General features: G+C 39.8%; 1 protein-coding gene across 3 annotated transcripts; it reads left to right on the top strand.

Moving 5' to 3' along the window:
- Positions 1-410: 410 nt before the first annotated feature.
- TCTN3 (tectonic family member 3) lies at positions 411-20,905 on the top strand. Of its 3 annotated transcripts, XM_068961539.1 has the most exons (14): positions 411-642; positions 789-912; positions 1,219-1,337; positions 5,739-5,866; positions 6,126-6,234; positions 6,315-6,430; positions 6,916-6,951; positions 7,489-7,569; positions 8,628-8,753; positions 9,612-9,719; positions 10,370-10,464; positions 10,743-10,896; positions 14,675-14,812; positions 19,479-20,905. In XM_068961539.1, the coding sequence occupies exons 1-14, from the start codon at positions 411-413 to the stop codon at positions 19,713-19,715; spliced, it is 1,803 nt and encodes a 600-aa protein (XP_068817640.1). In that variant the 3' UTR covers positions 19,716-20,905. The 3 variants fall into 3 exon arrangements, with proteins under 3 accessions (XP_068817640.1, XP_068817641.1, XP_068817642.1); XM_068961540.1 differs by lacking the exon at positions 7,489-7,569 and having other exon boundaries at positions 10,385-10,464; XM_068961541.1 differs by lacking the exons at positions 5,739-5,866; positions 6,126-6,234; positions 7,489-7,569; positions 8,628-8,753.
- The last annotated feature ends 1,385 nt before the right edge of the window (positions 20,906-22,290 follow it).

Raw genomic sequence — 22,290 nt, 5'->3', positions numbered from 1 at the left:
ACGAAATTCTAGTTGCAGCCTCTGGGGTTCCCTCTATCAAGGAAGGACTCGGCCCTTTTGGAGGGAAGTCAGAGCTGCACGGGGCATTTGGCTGAACTCCTACTGCCACTCAGCGGAGAGAAGAGGCAAGGGCGCCTTTGCACGTCTGTCGGTTGCCAAGCGACGGAGACCTAACAGAGCCTGGTCGCAGGAGGAGGGCACCGACTGAAAGATGCTGAGGATTTGTAACAGCGCCGGCTTCCATTGGCTGAAGAGCTCCCGGCCATCGCCATGAGCCAATGGGTAGGCGCATACGGATGACGTTAGACGCCATGCGACTCCTTCCACCCACGTTCTAGCGACGCGTCTAGCGACCGCCGAAACCTACCTCAAACCGTTTGGGGCGGGGTGGGGGTGGTCTGTATTCCCCCATGTTTAGCTTGCAGCTCTCTCTACTGCAGGTGTTCTTCCTGATGGTCCCCGAGAGGGTCCTCTCTCAGCCCTCTCCGTCTCCGTCTAGGGCAATGCCCACCCATTCGGACCTGGGGCCAACGACGCAGGGCGGGACCCTTCAATCCTCGGAGGTGCCTGGGATCTCTACGGTGGGTCCTACTGTCGTGACCTCCTCGACACCGGGGAATAAGACCGCGGACCTCTTCCCAGGTGAGGGGAGAGGATGTGGGGATGGAAACTACCGACTTAGATCCAAGTGAATTCCCATAAAGTAAGGAGTGGGGCTGTCGAAAGAGCCTTGGAAGAGTTTAGGGATCCTCACCGCACTCGCTGTGTTTTATGTTGTACTTTCTTAGTCCTACCGATCTGTGTCTGTGACTTGACTCCTGGTGCCTGCGATATAAATTGCTGCTGCGACAGTGACTGCTATCTTCTCCATCCGAGGACAGTTTTCTCCTTCTGCCTTCCAGGCAGCGTGAGGTGAGCTGCGATGTTCAGGTTGAATCCTAAAGGGGATTAAGTAATATTTGGACGTAGGAAGAGTTTTGCCTTCGTGCCTCCCACCCCCACGTCCACTCCAAGGAATGGAACTCCCTTGGTTTTTCCCAGGAGCGCTGTCCCTCTTCTGATGCTCTAAAGCAGGGCTGCCCAATAGAACAGAACCTTTGTGTTGTCCCGTGGCTGCCTAAGGAGTCCTCTTTTTGGCATCTGACAGCGGTGGGGCACCCTTTTTTGGATATAATCTTCCTTCTAAATGAACCTGTTCTTCCTCCGGTTTCCTGATAGGTCTGCAAGTTGGGTGTGTGTAGACAACTCTCTTATCTTCAGGAGTAATTCCCCATTTCCTTCGAGAGTTTTCATGGATTCAAATGGAATTAAGCAGTTTTGTGTCCATGTGAACAATTGTGAGTAGAAATGTGTTGGCTTTGTATTGCCTAACATTTTTTGAGAGTTAGCTTAGTTTCTGACATTTTTCCTTTTCTTTGTTTTTTAAACCTCCCCTCCCCACCCCCTTGGATGTCTATCATCCTCCCTATCCTCTACCTGTCCCCCCACCCTCTCTTTTTTTCTCTTATTGGTGAACATTGGCAATCTCTTTTGCCTTACTGGCTGTGGATCAGAAAACCCATAGAGAACTTTAATTTCTGTCCACCCTCTTAGCTCAGATAATTACAGATCAACTATATCCCTGACTTGCTACAACCTCTATGAAGACACTCACTGAATTCCCAGTGCCTGACATAGGAGGCAACAATTAATATTTGGATGAATGTCTTTGACAGATGAGTCTATATCAACCTTGTTTTTATTTCATGAGGCAACAGCACAGGGGAAAGAACATTTGACTTTGGTCTCAGCCCTCCATCTACTTACTGCTGCACAGACTTGGTGGGCTTTCCTGGTGGCTCAGCAATAAAGAATCTGCCTGTGATGCAGGAGCTGCAAGAGACCCAGGTTTGATCCCTGAGTCAGGAAGATCCTCTGGAGGAGGGCATGGCAACCCACTCCAGTATTCTTGCCCAGAGAATCCCACGGACAGAGGAGCCTGGAGGGCTACAGTCCATAGGGTCACAAAGAGTTGGACATGACTGAAGCAACTTAGCACACATGCACACTTGGGCAAATCCCTTAGCATTTTCAGGCTTATTTCTTCAGCAGGAAAATGAGAAGTATCACTAATCCTAAATGTGAAAGTGCTCAGTAACTGCAGAGTGTAATAAACATGAAAAGTGGTTGGTATTAAAGTTTTTAAATAGACTTAGAAATTTTCTAGTGATAATGATAACATTTCTAAAGATATACATCTGATATATATTTTTAGAATTTATTGTCTAAGAAGAAAAATAATGTTTTCACATAAAAGACTTAAATGTCCCTCATACTCTGAAGTCAGCTTATCCTGGTTTCATCTGAGTGTTAGAAAATAAACTGCAAAACTGTATTTGTTTCCTAAAACAACTAGTTTGGGGTTTGGGGGACTTGAATTTGGAAGCAGTTAGCAGGAGCCTTGCTGCCATTCAGGTTGTGAGAAGATAAAGGGAGCAAGGCAAATGGTCCATTTTAAAATAAGTTTGCAGGACTTCCCTGGTGGTCCAGTGGTAAAAAGTCTGTGCTTCCAATGCAGGGACCCGGATTCATTCCCTGGTGAGAAAATTAAGATCCTGCCTGTCTTGAGGTGCGACCAAAAAAATTAAGGTATAAAATAAGGCTGCAGCTACACCATACTTCCCAAATTTCCTATTACCTTTTACTTCCAGCCTTGTGGAAACACTCCAGGGATATCACAATAATATCCAAACTGGTGCTTCCTGTTTTTAATGCCTCCTGCATTCCATGCTATATTGCACAGTTTCCAGACCAATGTTTCTGTACTTTCTTTCCCCAACAACACCTGAGACCCAGTCCCTTAGGACATATAGAATACTTTCCATTGCTGTCATTTTATATGAATGTTGTGTCTCCCCAGGTAAATTGTCAGCACATAGAAAGGATGGTCCATGAATTTGTCCACAGTGCTTAATATTTGCTGATAATGACCATCAGTAACAGACATTATTAGTCAGAGACTGTACAACATTGACCAAGTGGGGAAAACCCTAGACCAGGAATCAGAAGATCTCTGATCTACTCCTGGCTCTGCCAGATGGCTTTGTGGCCTTTTGCAACTCATTTACCTCTCAGGATCCGAATTTCCTAATGGGATTGGGCCACAGGACTTCTAGCCTCCTTCCACACCTGAAATTGTGTCAATCTAAGTCTAAATACCTTTAAGCCCTGTTATGTATAATATTCCATATATAATATTGGAAATTTTAGGCAAAAATTCTATTTCTATCCTTACCCATGCTCCTTAGGTGCATGATTCCTACTTACCATCACTACCTCCAATATCCCTGCAGTGAAGTGAGAGACAAAAGGTTAACTTTCTCTTACTCAGTTAAGCCATGAAAAAATGTCCAGATGGATATTTTCTATCTCAACTTCTTTTTTAGCTTAACTCTAACTTTTCTTCTTTCATTTGTAAAGATAGATATAACTACTTTTTTTTTTTTTTTTTAAGTGAGGTAAGTATTTCTTCCATGTGGTTTTCAGGGTATGAGTTCTAAAGAAATAGTATATTAAACAGCTTCTGGAAGCTTCAAAGTGTGAAGATTTCAGATCAGAGATGGAAGATGGTAGTCTGCAGACCAGGAACTTTAGCATCACCTGTTATAGAGCAAAGATTTTTCTATCTCTAATGTGCACACACATATCACCTGGGAGATCTCTTTGCTAACACGCACGTTCTGATTCAGTAGGTCTGGAGTGTGTCTTAAGATTCTGAATTTCTGACACTCTTCCAGGTTATGCTGGGGCTGCTAGTCTGTGCACCGGACTTTGAGTAACACAGACCTAGGAGATACACAGAAAGTGAGTAGTGTGAAAGGCCCCACAATTGAGAGTTTTCTTCATTTCCTGTTCCATTAGAAAGCTGAAAAGTCAAATGATTAGGACCTTAGGATCACAGAGGATAAAGGTCAGGCATTATGTAATATGGCGTTAGCTTTTGGGAATGCAGATCTTGATTTCCTTTTCAATCTGTTCAGTTCAGTTCAGTCGCTCAGTCGTGTCCGACTCTTTGCGACCCCATGAACTGCAGCACACCAGGCCTCCCTGTCCATCACCAACTCCCAGAGTTCACTCAGACTCGCGGCCGTCGAGTCAGGGATGCCATCCAGCCATCTCATCCTCTGTCGTCCCCTTTTCCTCATGCCCCCAATCCCTCCTAGCATCAGAGTCTTTTTCAATGAGTCAACTCTTCACATGAGGTGGCCAAAGTACTGGAGTTTCAGCTTCAGCATCATTCCCTCCAAAGAAATCCCAGGGCTGATCTCCTTCGGAATGGACTGGTTGGATCTCCTTGCAGTCCAGGGGGCTCTCAAGAGTCTTCTCCAGCACCACAGTTCAAAAGCAGCAATTCTTCAGTGCTCAGCCTTCTTCACAGTCCAATTCTCACATCCATACATGACCACTGGAAAAACCATAGCCTTGACTAGACGGACCTTTGTTGGCAAAGTAATATCTCTGCTTTTGAATATGCTATCTAGGTTGGTCATAACTTTCCTTCCAAGGAGCAAGCGTCTTTTAATTTCATGGCTGCAGTCACCATCTGCAGTGATTTTGGAGCCCCCCAAAATAAAGTCTGACACTGTTTCCACTGTTTCCCCATCTATTTGCCTTGAAGTGGTGGAACCAGATGCCATGATCTGTGTTTTCTGAATGTTGAGCTTTAAGCCAACTTTTTCACTCTCCTCTTTCACTTTCATCAATAGGCTTTTTAGTTCCTCTTCACTTTCTGCCATAAGATTGGTGTCATCTGCAAATGACCATAATTATGAAGAATGAAAGAAACTAGTATGGACCATTGTCTGCTACATTCTTTTTTTAAGTTAGGAGAAAACTTGGATGGTAAAGCAGAGTGTTGTTTATCACAAGCCACGCTCTGGGCAGGGGACAATGTCAGAGGCCTTTATCTGCATCTCTTTCCTGGTTCTGAAGTGCCGTAAGAAGATGGCTGCAGGAGTTTGGAAAGATTTATACATTGCTATAATATAAATTATACAATTGTTACCAAATAACCTTTGGCTGGGTATTTGAAAAATCTTGAATGTAGACATTATAATGTGAAAAGAATAAAAGATGACAAATCCATATATTTGAAGGATGGAAACTTTATTATGAGGACTAGTCAGTTGAAGTTTAGAGGAAACCGGAAGACTTGGAGAGGACAAGTCAGATATTGTCTCCAACTCTGCCATATTCCTATGGAAACAGTACCATTTTGTGATTCTAGAGACTCACCTAGAATGGGACAGATCCACACATTACCAAGACTCCTATTTTCATCATAGATTGCTAACCTTACATATTCCTGACATCAGAGACTTGGAACTGACTGGCACTCATTGGTCATATTCTTGTCTCAGATCTTAATACTTAAACAGTAATTCAATTAACAGATTATAAATAAACTATAAAGTGACAAATCAAAATCATTATTGTCTCTGAAGATGGCACATTGATTGGGAAACTTCTGGGGAAAATCTATAACTTAATCTGAGTGGTAATAAAAAAAGTGTATAAATGTTTAAAAATTCTTGAGTCTATGCTTAAGATTAGTGTACTTGCATACTTTATTGTATATATCTTTATTGTATATACCTGAATAAAAATATTTTTAAAGATTAGTTTCTTGGTATTCCAGTTACATAAAAATGAACAATTTTCTTTTATCTAACCCACCTTTCTTTTAAAAAATATTTTAGCAAGATTAAACTATCTCCAGAAGCTCCAAAACGTCAATGCAACCAACTTCCAGGCCCTGGCTACAGAATTTGGAGGTGAATCATTCACTTCAACATCCCAAACCCAATCTCCGCCACCTTTCTACAGGGTGAGCTTGGGGAAGGGGAGGGGTTGCTTGGTTGGTTTTTCTCCTCATACTGACAACGGACCTAGTATCTTTGAGGTGCCCACCTCAAAGTTAAGGTGAGCCATGACCTTTACCTAGCCATTACCTAGGTAAGCCATTGTCAGCTCTCTTGGAGGGAAGTATTGTCCACTTTAACTGAGTTAACTTTTGTTTCTTATTCTTTTCTGGTGGAGTTCAGTCCAATCTCACTGTGAATAAATTTCTGCTCTCCTTTGTTTAGGCTGGCGACCCCATTGTGACTTACTTCCCCAAGTGGTCTGTAATAAGCTTGCTGCGGCAGCCTGCAGGAGTCGGAGCTGGGGGACTCTGTGCTAAGAGTAATGCTGCAGGTGAGTCCTGAACACCAGTGCTACCCTTTTTGTTAAACTTAAAAATAGGCTTTGTTATTTACCGCTACCTTAATTCTAAGGTTTCCTGGAGAGTAAAAGTACAACCTGTGCTCGTTTCTTCAAGAATCTGGCAGATAGCTGTACCTCGGATCCTGCCCTCGACGCTGCCTCTTACTATAACTTCACAGTCTTGAAGGTGGGTGTCCCTTCTTTCCCCACTGTCACCACTGTGGACTTAAAAGTCACCATGCTTCCCACTTTGGGGTTGTGGGGAAAGCACTGAACTGGAAGTCAGAATGCCTGAGCTACATAAAAGGCAGAAGGCCAAGAAGCCCTACTATCTGAAGAAAGATGAAAGAAGTAGGGTTAGGTAGCCAGGATGAAAGATTCTCACCCTCCCAGCTAATGGAATTCACTAGGGGAGGTAGGAGAGGGGGACATCACTGTTTCACCAAAACGTCCTGCTTTTGCTGTTTGTTAGAGCTCTGCTCAGAGGAGGTGGGCATCGTAGTCCATCTAGCCTCCCCTCAATCTACTCCTGGCATTTGAGTGTAAGGAAGAATCAGGTAGAAAAAAAAAGTTGATTTTTTTTTTTCCTCCCACAAATGTGAAACCACAAGCTCCTGGAGATTTTATGTAAGATATACACACACTCATGTCCTTGCTCTTCTCTTATACTAGGTTCCAAGAGGTATGAGTGATCTACAGAACATGGAGGTATGATGCCTTTTATCAGGAAAAAGAAAAAGAGAATATTTGATTCCTTTGCATCTGAGGCAGTTTCACTCTAGATTGTAATGGTAAAAGAGAATTATATGTGATGTATCAAGTGTTCAAGAATGAGTCTGAAACAGTGTCTCTGTGTTAATAAGTATCATATGAAATAAGAGTTCATAAGGTATTAGCTAAGTTTGAGAAACTTTGGGTTAAATAAATTTAAACCTTATATTTAGGATGTAGTTCTTAAAGTTTTTAATATACTAGAAAGCCTTCTCAATCTCTAAGAGGGATGTGTCAGATACAGTATTTCTAAAACTTATTTGACCAAGGAGCCTTTGTTTTATATCTAATACTAGTAATGTTCCCAAAAATAGTTTTGGAAAGTGTTGAATAACAATGACTTTTGACCTGAAGTGGTAGACTGGCAACGGAAGGAGAAAGGAAAGTGATTGTCAAAAAAGGAAAAATACTCATTTTAGCATAATACATAAGCTAGACGAGGAAATGCTTTCTTCTGCCTCTTTCCCTTTCCAGTTCCAGGTGCCTGTAACACCTGTCTCACAGGCTGGCTCTCCTGTGTTGGCCGGAAACACTTGTCAGAATGTTGTTTCCCAGGTAGGGACACTGACGTCAGATTCTGGACTAATGTATGTTGATCAGCATTACCGAGGTGCTTCATCTTCCATTAAGTACCAGACCAACCCCACGTGAATTTGTGTGCATTATCTGAAACTTAACATGTCAAAAACTGAGCCCAACGTGTTTCAGTCGTTTCCATTGTTACTGTCCTCTGTCATTTCATGTCCAGAATATTAAGATTCTTTATCATTCTTCTTTCTTTGCCCATGTGCAGTCTGTTCCAGTTTTTACTGACCACAGTTTCTTTTGTTGACAAAATCAGTATCATCTGAAAGTCTGAAATAGACTCATCAACTTCTTTTCCTCTATTCTCTCTCTTCTAATCAACAAACAAAAGTAAGAATTATTGGAAAGCGTCATTTTAAAACCTGTGCTCAGAAATCTAAGGTTACCTTTACCTTTTTATGACTTCCATCTCCAGCTACTGTCTTAACTTATCCTCAGACATGGTGAAAGCCAAGTAACCAGATTTCCGTTCCATGTTCACTTCTGCCTGTGCTCCTACTCACTTTCTCTGCATGCAATCAAAATTTATGTTTCTTTCCTTTCAATTCTTACCATAAATTCACCTCTCCCATGAACTCTTTCAAAGAGCTCTATTCTTTTTTCATGTGTAGATACAATATGAAGTCAACTTTTATCTTTTCATAATATTTGTATTCGGCATTTTTAAGATAACACTTTTGGTCTCCCTCATCCGGTTATTTTTTTAATTTAGATATAATTGATATATAAATTGTATCAGTTTTAGGTGTACAGCATAATGATTTGATACATGTATATACTGTGAAACAATTACCACGATAAGTTAGCATTCATCACCACACATAGTTACAATTTTTTTCTTGTGATGAAGACTTTTAAAATCTGCCATCTTAGCAACTTGCAAATACACAATGCAGTATTGTTAACTATAGTCACCATTCTGTTCCCTTATTTAGTTACAGGAAAACCCTTAAAGACAAGAAATCTGTCCTAAACATAATTGACCCACAAAATATTTTTTATTAATTGATTTTACTTTTGTATTTCAGGTCATCTATGAAATAGAGACCAATGGGACTTTTGGAATCCAGAAAGTCTCTGTCAGTTTTGGACAAACGAACCTGACTGTTGAGCCAGGCACTTCATTACAGCAAGATTTCATCATTCACTTCAGGGTTAGGGTTCTTCTCTTATAGAGGACCAAGAAGAAAGAAGTATTGGGTTAGAAATAGTTCCCCTGCTTCTGTAATACATGTAAGATAGAATAAGAATATGAAGGCCTAGTTCAGTCTGTCAACTGAAGTCTCAACATTTAATATTCTATAATTTAACTTCGAGTGATAAGGATTCAGCAATGTTTATTTATTAGCATATTCCCCCAGCAAAGCAGGACTTTACTCACAAATCCAAACACTTTTTTTAAATAGTCATTTTGAATCATAAACTCAGCTAAAATCCCACACAAATTCTTTAACTAGCTTTTTTCATGTTTCTGGGCATTCAGCATTTTATTCATGTCGTGCTTAAGTTTCTAGTCTTGATCACCACCTTTTGACTTTCTTCTACTTTCTTTCCTTTTGAACATAGCAGAATCCAGTTTCTTCTCAACTCTACCCTCAAGTGATTCACTAAACCCCATGTCACTCAGAGTTCATCTGTGGAACAAATACAGTTAATTAAAATATAGTTCTAAATTACATTTAAACTCCTCTGATTCTAGCTACACTGAACATAGCCCTGAGTTAATAGTAATTTTGACAAACAGGATTGAGAGATCTTTGATAGATCTTTAGTTGCAATCCTTGGTAAAAGGAGTGTTCAGATGGATGTGAATAAGGATTTATTTTAGTGGATTTAAAAAAGTAAAAGATGCTGGAGGAGCAATTTTTGCAAAATGCTACACTTTGGAAGGAGGCCAGATTGTTCAGTGCAGCTAACCTGCAGCATTGCCTTAAGGAAGAGTATGAGACCACACCGGAAAAGTGAGTGAGCATGACTTTCTTCATACTGACTTTCCTTCACTCTTTCTGCAGGCTTTCCAGCAGAGCACAGCTGCTTCCCTTACTGGGTCTAGAAGTGGGAATCCTGGCTATATTGTCGGAAAGCCACTCCTGGTTCTAACTGGTGATATAAGACACTCAGTATCCTTTTTGGGTATCTGGGTGGCCTACTACAGCCTAATGAGAAAAGCTTTAGTTACTGATCTTTCGAATTTTTCCAGTTCTGTGATTCCTCCATTTTTTAGGTATTGAGGATTTCCTTTGTTGTTGTTTAGTTGCTGTATCTCATTCTTGAGACCCCATGGACTATAGCCCGCTAGGCTCCTCTGTCCATGGGATTTTCCAGGCAAGAATACTTGAGTGGGTTGCCATTTTCTTCTCCAGGGGATCTTTCTGACCCAGGGATCAAACCCATGTCTCCTGCATTGGCAGGCAGATTCTTTACCACTGAGCCACCAGGGAAGCCCCAAGGACTTCCTTTACCGAACTATTAATATATTATGTTCTCAAACGCAGATGCTATCAAAGGCTTTAGAACTTATATTAGACTGACTGAAGGTGAGGATCCTGACTGAATTGTGTTTAATGAGATATTTAAGGTATATGTTCATTTTTGGAAAAACAATAATTCTCTTATGTTTTCATTGCCAGAGGGAAACAAAAATGTTACTTGAATAATATCATGATATTAGTAAAGTACCAAAGTGTTAAGCAAATATTAAGAAGCATACATTTTCCAATCAGCCTACTTTTTCTTTTATGATCTCCTTGACCATCCCTTTCCACCTCAGATGACCCTCTTACAGAGCCAGGGTGATGGAACTTGCTCTGTTAAGAGACACGAAGTACAATTTGGAGTGAATGCAATATCTGGATGCAAGCTCAGGTAATTCTTTGCTTCCACATCATTTCTAGCAAATTTGTCTCTACCTGTAGGGAATATGTGATGTGGCAACTTTTATATTTTGAATTAGAGTTCAGAGAATGTTAGGAATAGTCTTTAAATAATATTAATGTTGCTAAGAGGGTTTTTTTTTTTTGAGTCTTTTATACTTATGAAGGATTATTTCCCACAGTTTATTTTTTGGTATTATTTCTAATGTTTGAATGAATTACATTATGATGTTAGCACTGGACTCCAGACTCCGAGGTGTTTGATTTTAGGCTGAAAAGGGTGGACTGCAGCCACTTGCAGCAGGAGATTTATCAGGCTCTTCACGGAAGTCCCAGACCAGAGCACATTGCCATCTTTGGAAACGCTGACCCAGCCCAGAAGGGAGAGTGGACCGAGATCCTCAGCAGGAACTACAGTGTTTCAGTAAGGAAAGAAATACACATTCTGACAAAAGCTTACTGTCTTCCTTTATTTATTAAGATTAAAACCAGACCTGTTTCCATAGTTGGTTTGGTTGCCACAGAAGAAAGATAGTGTGGTTGTCCTAAAAGAAAGACTCTAAGAAATCATGGCCATCTGAAGTCATCATTTCAGGTCAGGTGTGTGTGTGTGTGTGTGTATATATATATATATATATATATATATATAAAACTTTCCTTACTTAGAGAAAAATCTCAAGGTAGAAGGTCTAGAGAATAGTATTAAAGAAAAATAAAAGCCTCAATACCCACTACCCCTGACGAAATCTCATTCAGCTCTTTTCTGTTTTTATTCTTTCCGGTGGTCACATCAGCGCTCGGCCGGTGTACCTCCTGATTCCAGTCTAAGTAAAATAGCGAAATCTGTGTGTCAGAGCAAAAGAAAGAAATCTACTTCCTCTTTTGCCCCCTCTAGCCTGGAGAATTCCATGGACTGTACTTTCACTTTCCCTCCTGGCTTTAATCAACTGTATCTTTAATTTTATTTCCTTTCACTTAAGCTTTTTATTTCTTGTGTAAGTAATACATATGCTTGGCTCAAAATTCCAAAAGTACAAAAATAAAACTCTTTCTCAAGATAGCTCTTCCCTTCCACAGAGGCAGAGTTATTACTTTCTTTCCTTCCAGAGATATTACATGCTTACACAAGAAAATACTCTTTTTTTTTTAATCCAAATGATATAAGATCATAAATACTGCTCTGCACTTTGCTTTTTTCACTTGATCTTGAGAGTTTGTTCCATATCAGTATATAATAAGCTTCCTCATCCTTTGCATGGTATAGTTGCATTTTATTCCATTATATGGATAAACCATAAATTAATTTATTTAGGCAGAACATTCAGGTTGTTTTCAGCCTTTTGCTGTTATACACAGTGTGGCATTTTATAACCTGGTTCAGGCACAATTTTGTTCATGTGAAAATAAGCCTATATGAAAAATCTTAGAAGTAGAATTGCTAGATCCAAAGGTATATGCATTTACATTTTTAATATATATTGCAAATTTATTTCCCATACAGGTTGTACCTATTTACAGCCCCACTATCCATCTATGGGATGGCTTGTTACCCATACCCTCAATACTGGGTTATCAAGCTTTTAATCTTTGCTTATCTGATAAGTGAAAATTAATATCCCATTGTAGTTTTCTTTTTCTCCTATTCTGAGTAAGGTTGAGTATCTTGACATACACTTGAATAATTCTTATTTTCTTCACTATGATTTATTTATATCTTTTTATTGAATTACTAGCCATTTTTATTGAATTTCTAGCCTTATGACTTGTAGAAGATCTTTGAGTATGTGAGAAATTGTCTCTTTTCTGTTATGTGATTTATAGATATTATTTCCCAGTTTTTCATTTGTCTTTTGACTTTGTTTATGGTTTTTATGCCGTACAGAAGTTGATTTTTATATTGTGAGATTTATCAGTCTTTTTTTCAACTTTTGAATTTTGGTTCAGACTTGGAAGGCCTTTCCTCTTGGATTTTATTTTTAAAGGCCCCCTTTCCCTTTCTCAGCACTATTATGACTTTATGCCTTGTATACTTCTTTCCTTTTAGTGAGACTTGGAGGATAAGTAGATGCATGTACTTGATGCAGCCTTTGGACAACTGTAGTCAAATTAAGTTTTCTTAAACCTCATAAAGCCATACCTAGGGAGCGTGGTTTGGGGTGATACATAGCTGAGTATTAAGAAATGGTTAGTGAACAGGACTGAGATTATAGCGGAATTTACTCTATGGTTCTTAAACCTACTATTTACATTTTTAAGTCACATTTTGGTAGAATATTTGATAACATGGAAAAATTTTCCTAATATAGATAGAATAAATGAAAGGAAAAGTGTTCTAAAATATTTGGAACAAACACATGAAGAGGTCATTAGTTAGTCAACATCATTAGCCATTAAGGGAATACAAAACCACAAGGACATACCACTGGGATGGCTATAATTTTAAAAATGGATAATAACAAGAGTTGGCAGCAATGTGGAGAAATTGGAACCCTCAGACATTGCTGGTGGGACTACAAAATAGTAGAGCCAATTTGAAAAGAGTTTGACAGTTCTTGAATAAATTGAACATAAACACAGTCTGTCTTCCCCTGTTCCTAGTTTAGACGTGTTATTGCCAATGTCTGAGTCTTACTATAAATAAAAAGTGTGAAGTTAGAAAAGCAAGGCATATTTGAGGATAGTTGGTTTTGCTAAGTTATCGTAACTTCCTGATTTATGTCCTCACTTCCACCAGTCCTTCCTGCATCTTAGAATTAATTGTTCTGGAGTCAGACTGCTTAGTTGGGCTTCATAATCTAACCCTGAAACATCCTTCCTTAATCTTTCTACTGTTCCTGTGTTCAGATCCATTGCTTCAGTCAAGTGGTCTGCCCAGGGTCAGTGCCTCACACATGCCTGGCACATAGGAGACATAACAACTGTACTTAATCAGTAACTGCCCCTCAATGGCATGTGCTATTCTAGTTGCGTACCATTTTATGTGCCATCTCTCTACCTAAATTTTCCTTTAGACACCATTTCCTCCATCACATATTACTCATCCCGGTTCTATGAAGCCATCCTCAACCGGAAATGGCTGCTGCTTCTGGCATTCCACAATAGTGACTCCACCACTCACTGAACACTTCTTATAACCATTGTACATCGGCTTATTTGTGTTTTATTTATCTCTATGTTAGTATTTCCATTTTATTTTCTATTTTAGTATTTCCATTTTAGAATATTTTCTTTTTTAAGATCATGGACAATAATAACCTCAGATATGCAGATGACACCACCCTTTTGGCAGAAAGTGAAGAGGAACTAAAGAGGTTCTTGATGAAAGTAAAAGAGAGTGAAAAAGCTGGCTTAAAACTCAACATTCAAAAAACTAAGATCATGGTATCTGGTCCCATCACTTCATGGTAAATAGATGGGGAAACAATGGCAACAGTGAGAGACTTTATTTTTTGGGTTCCAAAATCACTGCAGATGGTGACTGCAGCCATGAAATTAAAAGACACTTGCTCCTTGGAAGAAAAGCCATGACCAACCTAAACAGCATATTAAAAAGCAGAGACATTACTTTATCAACAAAGGTCTGTTTAGTCAAAGCTATGGTTTTTCCATGGTAGTCATGTATGGATATGAGACTTGGGCCATAAAGAAAGCTAAGTGCCAAAGAATTGATGCTTTTGAACTGTTGTGTTGGAGAAGACTCTTGAGAGTCCCTTGGACTCAAGGAGATCCAACCAGTCCATCCTAAATGAAATCAGTCCTGAATATTCATTGGAAGGACTGATGCTGAAGCTGAAACACCAATACTTTGGTCACCTGATGCAAAGAACTGACTCATTGGAAAAGACCCTGATACTGGGAAAGATTGAAGGTGGGAGGAGAAGGGGACAACAGAGGATGAGATGGTTGGATGGTATTATTGACTTGATGGACATGAATTTGAGCAAGCTCCAGGAGATGGTGATGGACAGGGAGGCCTGGTGAGCTACAGTCCATGATGTCGCAAAGAGTCAGACATGACTGAGCAACTGAACTGAACAATAACATGACCTCTTATGAACTTTTGTGTCCTTTCCCTAAGCCACACTGTCTTCTCTGTTGTTGTGTAATGTTTAAGAAACAACAGCTACTTAATGCATGATAAATATTAATAACTATAGGCAACCATCAGCAATTACATCAGATGCTTCTCTACTCTCCTGCAGGCTATGCACTGTACTTCCTGCTGTGTCATACCAGTTTCCCTGGAGATCCAGATACTGTGGGCATATATAGGCCTCCAGTCCAACCCACAAGCTCATGTGTCAGGAGCCCGATTTCTGTACCAATTCCAGTCCATACAGGTAAGCCTTGCAAAGCCTAGATTATATCAGTCATTTGATGACCAGTTAATTTTTTAACTTCCTGAGAGTCAGTTTATGCTACCAGCCAAAATCTAATGTTTGGTCAGAATGAGCTGGAACAATTAACTTTCAAGTAGATCCTCCCTGCCTGGTTACTGAAATTAACATGTTTTCATGGTAAATACAATCTATATTTTTTCCCCCGTGTTTTTTTAAATTTCATGACTATAGTATAGGTTACTTTGTTTTAAATTATCATACTATAGTTACTATATACTGTTTGATTCAACCACAGAAAAGATATTCTATGACATTCTATGTATTCAGTGACAGTCACACATTTGTTAGTCTCCAGCCTGTTGGTTGCTGTTAAAGTTACTACTGTGGCTAGTTTGTAATCATCAGTTCTTGGCTGATTGTACTCCATTAAAATAAATAATTTTAATATGTAGTAAACATATACCTGCTGTTTACGATGTGCCTTAGGACAGTTTAGCAACTGCCTACAGCTAAGGGAAGTTCAAAAATAAAATGATTAGGTCCTGGTGAACTTCATGTATGAACTGGTATGCCAGATTATTATTTTTTAATGGAAATTAAAACTAATTGAAATTGTTACCTGTAAGTCATTGATTTTACCTCCCAGAAGAGAAACTGGAGACTACATTTAAGTCAGAAGTAAAATACCTTTAGCTCTTCCCTTACACAGTTGAGCACCTTAGCTCTTTATGCCTATAAATGTGTTAAAACTCGTTACCAGAAACTGTGTTAATGTGAACATTCCATTCTTTCTGTGTTGGCTTACTGAAGAAAACAGAACTCTTTCTGTAAGATTCATTTAACCTGTTACAGATATGGCACTGAATCTATTGTTTTATATTTATGAACTGTATTCATGAATACCTGTGTAGTTTAGGAATACACCTACAGGATTGTTCTTTTTATTTTCCTGAATCTCTGGTTTTCTTAGGCCTTGACGTTACCCAGTGCCTCTGTCTTTTCCAGGTATTTTTAATCATTGTATTTTTCTAGTATTTAATAGAGGTTAGCTTTTCAGGTTAGTCTGTCCCCTCTACAAAATCACACTTACAGTCTTTCACATCTAACTGTCCTAAGTGGTTGACAGCTGAGAATTTCAGTTGTGCTTCATTTGTGCATAACTGAAGACACAATTTCTATTCCCAGTGATGGAGCAAAATTTAACCCTGGTGAATTTATTAATATTGAGGGGTGATTTGGGATATGCCAAATCATGTGGCTTTACTTAGTGTGATTTAAATGATTTGCAAAGGTAATTTTGATTATACAAAAATGTTCACTTGAGAAGCTCGCTTCCATGAAAGATGATACTATGCCCTTGTAAAAGTAAAAGGAGTTATGAATCAATAGTGTCATATCACAGAAAGTTCAGTTCAGTTCAGTCGCTCAGTCATGTCTGACTCTTTGCGACCCCATGAATCACAGCACGCCAGGCCTCCCTGTCCATCACCAACTCCCGGAGTTCACCCAAACTCATGTGCATCGAATCCAGCCATCTCATCCTCTGTTGTCCCCTTCTCCTCCTGCCCCCAATCCCTCTCAGCATCAGGGTCTTTTCCAATGAGTCAACTCTTCGCATGAGGTGGCCAAAGTATTGGAGTTTCAGCCTCAGCATCAGTCCTTCCAATAGCAAATGCAAATAATTCTATAATAGACAGTTTTATCATCTGTATTGAAATTTTTTTACTGCAGTCTTGAATGGAAATTTTCTCCTGAAGTCACATAAGCACTCATTTTTTCTTTATGTGTTTATACTGATTATTTATCCTTAATTTTAAATCACTTTGCTTTATCCACACAGGCCTGTCTCTCAGGACTTTCTGTGCAATTTTTTCTCATCATAGCAAGAGCCTATTCAAAGAAAACTAGTATACATGTTCCAAAGTGTCTAAAGTAATAAAAGGAGGAGCTAATTAAGGAGATATTTTGCTGAAGGTATATCTTCTGCAGTTCTTCTCCTTACCCCACGGGCCATCCTTTTAAAGTCTGTAGTTGACAGTGGTCTCACCTAGGCTGTGTCAGTCAGCTCAGTGTGTCTGAATGATGGCATAAAACTAAAGCTGAGTAGCAGACAAGCAGCCTGTAGCCTGTTTAGCCTGTAGACTTGTTTTGTTTGATCTGCAAAGCGTTTTGTTTTTTTAAATTTGTGTCAGCATTTAAAAATCAAGAAATTTTACCTTGACATCCAGATCTCTGACTTGTCTTGAAAATCTGGTGATAAGAGATCCTACACTCCTTCATGGCCTAAAATCTGCCACCAAATGGTGAAAGTAAAGGTCACTCAGTTGTGTCTGATTCTTTGCGACACCATGGACTCTACAGTCCATGGAATTCTCCAGGCCAGAATACTGGAGAGGGTAGCCTTTCCCTTCTCCTGGAGATCTTCCCAACCCAGGGATCGAACCCAGGTCTCCCACATTGCAGGCGGATGCTTTACCAGCTGAGCCACAAGGGAAGCAAGAATATTGGAGTGGGTAACCTATCCCTTCTCCAGTGATCTTCCTAACCCAGGAATTGAACCAGGGGCTCCTGCACTGCGGGTAGATTCTTTACCAACTGAGCTATCAGGGAAGTCATACTGAATGTGATTGCCACTAATAAAATACTTCCTTCACACAGCCTGCAGCTACCCACCCTTACCTGCCCCACTTCTCTCATTTAGGTTATCTGTTTAGGCTGGTAGGTATTTATGTTTCTACACCTTGAAGTGAAGGCTCTCTGAAGTTTGAACTGAACTGTCAAAATGACTTTTCATTGTATAAATGTAGCTTTGGAAACACTTTAAATTCCTCTCACTACAAAAAGTAAAATAGGAGCATGTTTGGAATGTTCCCAAGAACAAACTACAAAATAAAGAAGAATTTAAGCAAAACATTGTGTGGACTTACATCTTCTTGTATGATAATAATAATAGAAAAGCATTTATTGAACATTTACTATATGACAGGCACTGGTAATATTTTTTATAAGTATTTTTTAAATAAGTATTGAATTCTCACAACAAACCCATTAAGTAAATACAGTTATTTACATGATACTCTGCTATTTGTGTTTGTACTAATTGGGCCTTTACAAGATTATAGGACTGCCAGATATCAGTATCTTTTTGTCTTTTTGTCTTTTTGTTGGGAATGCTACTTTTCTCAAGAGAAAAAACAACAAAACAACCCTGCTGGCTCCCAACTAAAGGGTATGTGGATAAGAGCATCTCTCAGCATTTTGAAGCCAGACTGGGGCAAGGTATTTCATTATGCAGAGTAATTTCCCTATTTTTGGTTCCTTACTTCACTCTGTCCTTTCTATATATCCTGAAATCCAGAATTTCTCTGGTTTAAATTTTCCAGTCTCTCTTTCACTTTGAGTAATAAACTCCTCCCCGTTTTTTTAAATCTGGTTAGTCTCAGCCAGTCTTCAGTGGCTGGAATCAGGAAACCCTTGGCATCTTCAGCCTAAGCTGGCTGTACTTAGAGTGCATGTGGGGGCTTTCAGAGCCACAGAAAGTGAAAGTGAAGTAGCTCAGTCATGTCCGACTCTTTGAGACCCCATGGACTGCAGCCCTTCAGGCTCCTCCGTCCATGGGATTCTCCAGGCAAGAATACTGGAGTGGGTTGCCATTTCCTTCTCCAGGGGATCTTCCCGACCCAGGGATCGAACCCAGGTCTCCTGAATTGCAGGCAGATGCTTTAACCTCTGAGCCACCAGGGAAGCCACAGAAGTTACATTAATTGTATACCAAGCCCTGCATGAATGTCACTGTTTTAAAAAAAAGTCCAAAGAGTTAGTATGACATGCAAAATTATCACAGCACTGGCCCCACATTCATTTTAAAAATATCTGTAGAAGGGTTATACCAAGCAAAATTATGTTCCTAGAACCTGACATTTACTGTTGCCAAAGGCCAAAGCTGAGATAATATGTGGCATCAGAGTGAAGACAGAAACAAGATAGTTACTTACTGTCAAATTATAATCAAAAGTCTGCCTGGTGAACAGAGTTGGAACAAAGGGAATTAATTCAGTTTAGATAAACATAATTCCGGTCATCAGGCTGCAACCATATCTACCCAAAGCTACACCTGCTAGATTAGATACTTGAGTCAGCTTGACAAGGTCCCTTTTCCTGGGAGCATCGTTTTCATTTGACTTGAATTGGTGGGTGATTAGGAGGATCCTTTCTAACCCTGACATTCTGTGAATCTTGATTTTTCTAAAAAAATCTACATTGCTGAAGCTCTTTACCTTTTCCATGAAGTTTCATGTTTCTACAACTGAAGAAGGAAGAAAATTGCTACTACTACATGCACTAGTACACGTGTACTGTTTCAGAGCCTGGAGCCGTTTGGGAGATGATAAGGTAGAGCTGCTAAACATGTAACAGAAGCAGTGGCTTCTCTGTTATCAGGCCAGCTCTCCAGCCGGGGGAAGCTGGAGTTAGTCTTTTGGTAGGTGTAAGTGTTCATAGTTGTGGTGCAACTGTTGCTAAGTAAGTAATTTCCTGTGTCTCAGAAAGAGAACTGCATAGCAGTTTGTTATGGGTCTTTATTCAGGGAAGTAATAATCACATTCAAATTGGAGGGCTATTTGAATGGGTGCTAAGCACTGACCTGTCATGGACATTCTTCCTGCAGGATTCCCAGCCTGAAACAGAAGTACCTTTGAAAACTGTGGTGACCTTTGTGGACATTACCCAGAAGCCAGAGCCTCCAAGAGGCCAACCCAGAATGGACTGGAAATATCCATTTGACTTCTTTTTTCCCTTCAAAATGGCATTTAGCAGAGGAGAAGGCTCTCAAAAAGGCTCCATCTTTGCCATTATTATCCTGTGTCTCTTACTGCTTGGAGTTCTCAACCTAGAGACTGAGTGAAGAAAGGAGAAGAATCAGATTTCAGTTTTCCCCATGGGAAGTTCTAAAGCAGCCTGCTTATTTTGGCTAAACAGATCCTCACCTACTCATGACCAGAGGGCAGCATTTAGGAAAACAGAGGACCTTTCTGAAGGAGTGGAATTGCTAGGCCATTTGGCAACTTTATGTTTAATTTACTGAGAAACTGCCACACTACTTTCCAGAGTGGCTGTGCCACCAGCAATATATGAGGGTTCCAGCTTCTCCACATCCTTTTGCTGTTGTTTTTATTTTAGCCATCCTGGATAATGGGTATAAAATGGTCTCATTGTGATCTACCATACCTTTTTAAACTATAGTATATGAGATCTGTCGACAAAAAAAAGATTTACAACTTTAGAGTTGTGAGTTAAGTTTTATTTGGGGCAAAATGAGGACTGCAGCCTCAGATAGCTCTGAGAGACTGCTCCAAAGCGGCAGTGGGAGAAAGAAATATATAAGGTTTTGGTGAAGGGGGAGTTCAGTACCATGAAGCACTCATTTTACAAAAGGCTTTTTGTTAGTCATGAGGGTCTGATGTCACCATGAAGGGATTTAGGGCTTCTCTAGATATGAGGAGATTGAGATCATAAAATCTATTCCTAAAAATATCCAACTATCTAAAGACCTGTGCCACCAGATTCCCTGGAGCACAGAGTGCCCCCCTTCACCCTGAACTCCCTCGGGGGTTGTTGAAGGTCATCGGCTACAGCAGCATGGGGTTCAGTCTCCGCACAGGCAGATGGCACATGCCTCTGTTGTTCAGTCACTGGCAATGCTCTTGATAAGTGCCAATTTGTAGTTAATGGATCTTATACCAGAAGTGAGCACATCTGCTCTTCCAAGGCAGGAATGCCCCCAAGTATTCTTTTCCTCTCTACCTCTCTGCTAATTTGATTTATAAGCCAAGTTTAGTTTATAAGCCAAGATTCCAATTCGAAAGCTGCTTAATTAACATAGATAAGATTTTATGGTGATCTTATCTTCAGTCACTCCTCTTATTTATAACAGACCTAAGTGAAACTTTATTCTCATCTAAAGAATAATGCAGTCTTCTTGCCTCCCTTTATTTATACACAACATCTCTCACTGCACAAGTCCTCTGCTGTAATCTTGTATTCAATTTAAGGAACAAGTTTTACTGTAAAGGAGTATGTACAATCTGGATAGAACGAAACTGAAATCCCAGGTAGTCCATTGTAGGTGTAGAAAAACAGGTACTCTCAAATACTTTTAGACAGAATGTAAACTGGTAGACACTTGGAGAGAGGGGCAAATAACTATTTAATATGTATCAAAAGCCTTAAAAATGTTCATAAACTTTAACCCAACAATTCCATTTGTTAAATATGGAGTGGGGGGATGTCCCAACAATAGGGGATTAGTTAACTATGATGCAACCATAGATTGAAATGTCGTACAACCACTGAAAATTGACTACACCAGTCCTTATTGCCATATGAAAATACTCATGATCTATTTTTAGTGAATAAAATAGGCCATGAAATAGTACATATACTTTACAGTCCTAATTTTGTAAAACAAAAATATTTATACATATGTACTTAGACAAACAAAAGTCTGAAAGACTGCTGCTGCTGCTAAGTCGCTTCAGTCGTGTCCGACTCTGTGCGACCCCATAGACAGCAGCCCACTAGGCTCCCTCATGCCTGGAATTCTCCAGGCAAGAACACTGGAGTGGGTTGCCATTTCCTTCTCCAGTGCATGAAAGTGAAAAGTGAAAGTGAAGTCGCTCAGTTGTGTCCGACTGTCCGCGACCCCGCGGACTGCAGCCTACCAGGCTCCGCCATCCATGGGATTTTCCAGGCAAGAGACAGACAAAAGTCTGAAAGACTAGCATGTCTAAAATGGGAATCTTTCTTTTAATAAGCATTTCTGATTTTTATGATCAGAAAATAAAACTGTATTTAAAAAAAAATAATTTGCTTTTCAGGAAAAAACCCTCCCTGTTTATCATATATAGGGATGTTTCTTATTTATGAATAACTTCCCATTTCTGTTGATGTATTTGTTTGCTTGACATTTAAGCTTGCCTTTTAAAGCAGGAGTTCCCAAAAGTAGTCACATCATAATCTGGGGTTCTTTAAAAATGTTGATTCCTAGGCCCTGCATCTAGAAATTCTAATTCACCTGCTAGAAGAATCTGTATCTTTTTAAAAGCCTTTCTGGTGCTTCTGATGTTCAGCCTGGTTTGTGAAACTACAAAGGATATTCCATAGTCTGGCCAAAACTGGTTTAGGTGTTTGTCCTAACATTGCCAGCTCATATAACATGTCTACTGGTCTAGCCTACTCCCCTTTCTCTGAGAATCCCCCATCACATAGAGCTCTGCTGTGTTTGACAGAGAGGGGTCTGCGTGACCCCTCCTCTCCCTGCCACAGCTGACTAGACCAAAAATGGAGACCTGGGGCAAATTAGGCCAGTAAGATTTTCTCTCTAGGAATATGAAACTAGGACCAAGTCTAAAAGTCAGTGGGGAATAGGCACTGAAGATATTTTAGGGCCGAGGAAGCCATTTTTTACCAGTGTTCACTAA

The sequence above is a fragment of the Capricornis sumatraensis genome, chromosome 23 (assembly GCF_032405125.1).
Source record: "Capricornis sumatraensis isolate serow.1 chromosome 23, serow.2, whole genome shotgun sequence".
Classification (NCBI taxonomy): Eukaryota; Metazoa; Chordata; class Mammalia; order Artiodactyla; family Bovidae; genus Capricornis; species Capricornis sumatraensis.
This window is presented reverse-complemented; position numbering and strand designations above follow the sequence as displayed.

Excerpts from the sequence above, each read along its gene's own strand:
- TCTN3 (XM_068961539.1), top strand. The coding sequence starts at position 411 with ATGTTTAGCTTGCAGCTCTCTCTACTGCAGGTGTTCTTCCTGATGGTC. Across the intron at positions 1,338-5,738 it reads TTGTGTCCATGTGAACAATT|CAAGATTAAACTATCTCCAG; the intron begins GTGAGTAGAAAT and ends AAAATATTTTAG. Across the intron at positions 8,754-9,611 it reads ATTTCATCATTCACTTCAGG|GCTTTCCAGCAGAGCACAGC; the intron begins GTTAGGGTTCTT and ends CTCTTTCTGCAG.